This window comes from Bison bison, unplaced genomic scaffold (genome assembly GCF_000754665.1).
Source record: "Bison bison bison isolate TAMUID 2011002044 unplaced genomic scaffold, Bison_UMD1.0 scf7180017859600, whole genome shotgun sequence".
Classification (NCBI taxonomy): Eukaryota; Metazoa; Chordata; class Mammalia; order Artiodactyla; family Bovidae; genus Bison; species Bison bison.
Genome location: NW_011490172.1, coordinates 12,509 through 14,908, shown reverse-complemented (window position 1 = coordinate 14,908; position 2,400 = coordinate 12,509). Strand labels below are relative to the sequence as shown.

The 2,400-nt window shown below is 68.2% G+C and overlaps 1 protein-coding gene across 1 annotated transcript in view; it reads left to right on the top strand.

Annotated features, from left to right (window-relative positions):
• MAPK12 (mitogen-activated protein kinase 12) overlaps positions 1-2,400 on the top strand; it is a 10,542-nt gene that overhangs the window by 4,156 nt on the left and 3,986 nt on the right. Inside the window, exons 6-9 of the mRNA XM_010831232.1 lie at positions 1,020-1,078; positions 1,860-1,971; positions 2,067-2,096; positions 2,308-2,355. Of these exons, the coding sequence (XP_010829534.1) occupies positions 1,020-1,078; positions 1,860-1,971; positions 2,067-2,096; positions 2,308-2,355 (249 nt within the window). The remainder of the gene's footprint in view (positions 1-1,019; positions 1,079-1,859; positions 1,972-2,066; positions 2,097-2,307; positions 2,356-2,400) is intronic.

Genomic DNA, 2,400 nt, shown 5'->3' with positions numbered 1-2,400 from the left:
GAAACAGTCCCCGAGAGGCTAAGGCGTGCCCCAGTCCTGCCTGTTCTGTGCCCACCTCCGCCCATTTACCCCAGCCCCTCACCCCCAGCACCGGCCTCCCTGTGCAAGGCAGAAGCCTGGAAGTTTCCATCAGTCTGACACGCCTCCCCCGAACCTCCAGGATCCTTGCTGAAACCACCTCCTGACGCTTCTGCCTCTGGCCCCTCTCTGGGTGTCCCCGCCTCCTCACCCGTGTCTGGCCCTGGAGGCTGCGGCGGTTACCGAGGTGTCCCTCCGCCTCGTGTCCACTTTGTCCCCGCACCGTGGCCGGGGCCGCACCCAGCAGCGTGCCCGCCTAACCCCCCGCGGCAGCTCCTAGGATCAGGGCAGCCCTCACCTGGTGTCACGGGCCCGCTCGGTTTCCTCGGCTTCTCCTTGGCGGCTCCCTGGCCTGGTTCTTGGCCACCTGGCCTCTCTCCCTTGTTCCTCAAGTGCTCCGAGCCCTCTGTCTCCTGCTTCGGCCACCACTCGTGTGGCCTCTGCCAGGCCTGCCCCCTGCCAGCTCGCCTACCCGTCCCTCCAGTAGCTTGGATGTGCAGGCTTCGTGGGGTCCCTGGAGGCCCGGGTGCCAGCTGTCGCACTGCCCGTGTGCCCTGTGTCACCCCCCAAGCGAGGCCTGCAGGGCTGTGGGTTTGGCCCTAGTGCTGCTGCCTGGACCCATCTGGCAGAGGCATGGTCCCTGCTAGGCTCTGGCTGCCCCCACGCTGGTCCTGGGTCTTCAGTAGGGACAGGAAGCGGGGGGAGGACAGGCCAAGGGCTGAGCTCCTTGGATGGCTGGGGGCTGCCCCAGACTTGAGGCTGCCCCTCCCCCAGAGGGTGCTTGCGGTCTCCATCCAGAAATAGCCTTTGTCTGTGGGCATGTGTGCCAGAGCAAGGTAGAGCTGCCAGTGGGCAGAGCCGGGCCCGTGGGCAGCTGCAGGGGGCTCTCCTGCACTGGGTGCCTGAGCCCCCGCCCACCCGGCACTTGGCCTCCTCCCCAGGTGATTGGGCTGCTGGACGTGTTCACGCCCGATGAGACGCTGGATGACTTCATGGACTTGTGAGTGCCAGCTCGGGGTTGGCCGGGTAGGGAGCTGGTGTTGGGTGGCTCCTGGGTGTCAACTTCAGGTTTGGGGTTGGCGGGGGGCCCCTTAAGGCGAGCCTCGCTTCGCAGCCTGGCCAGGGGTCTGCCACATAACCCCTGATGCCGCGGGGTGGACCTGGGCCTCCTCCTCCAGTGCCAGAGGTGTGAGTCTTGGCCCCAAGGGCTGTCAGTGGGTCCCGTGCTCCAGGACGCGGGCCCTGAGGCTGTGCCTGTAACTGGAGCTGCTGACCTTTGCCGGCGGGAGGGGAGGGGCGCAGGGGGCCCAGTGCTGACTGTTCTGTGGTGCCTGCCGCGTGACTGCCCAGGTGGCTACCCCTGGACTCACGCTCCCCTCGGCTAGGAGCCCAGGGCCCGGCCAGGCAAGAGCCGAGGAGACGGGCTCCTCGCCGCCCAGCCTCGCGGAGGTCAAGGACGCGTACAGACTGGCCTGGCTTCCTGGTGGGGTGCTCGGGGTCACCCCGTCTCCCCATCCTGTCCAGCTTGCCCCCCGACGTGGATGCCCTGTGTTCGCCCCTGTCCAGGGGCACCACTCTCCTTTTTTGTGCCCCCTCCCTTCCTCGAACCTCAGTGTCCCTGGTCACCCTTCAGAAACGCCAAAACACAGTCCTCACCTGCCTGGCATCGAGGGGCCCGCAGGGTGGGGCCCGGGGCAGCGCCGTGGGCGGCGGGGACTGCGTGCCGCAGGGTGACAGGGCCCCGTGTGGCCCTGAACGTCTGTGCCCGTCGTGCGCCACAGCTACCTGGTGATGCCGTTCATGGGCACCGACCTGGGAAAGCTCATGAAGCACGAGAAGCTGAGCGAGGACCGGGTGCAGTTCCTCGTCTACCAGACGCTCAAGGGGCTGAAGGTAGGACACGGGGCCGCTGGGCTGGGAGGGGCCCCGCGCCAGCCGGAGCGCGGGCTCCTGAGCCGACGGCCGCTGACCGCTCTCTGTCCCCACAGTACATCCACGCTGCCGGCGTCATCCACAGGGTGAGTCCTGGCCCCGGAGGGGCGCCTCTCCTGGCTGTGGAGCCGCCGGTCCCACCCCTGAGGGGGTACCCCGTCTGCACACAGCCTGGGGCGGGTACTCCACCCTTCCTGGAAGGGCTGCGGGGAGGCCAGCCGTGCCCCCACGTTCAGGCGCTGCTTGGGCCTTGGCTCTGCTGGATGGCACTGCGCTGACACCTGCCTCTGTCCCCAGGACCTGAAGCCTAGCAACCTGGCTGTGAACGAGGACTGTGAGCTGAAGGTGTGTGGGGCCGGGCGCTTGGGGCCCCCCGCACCCGCCCATCCG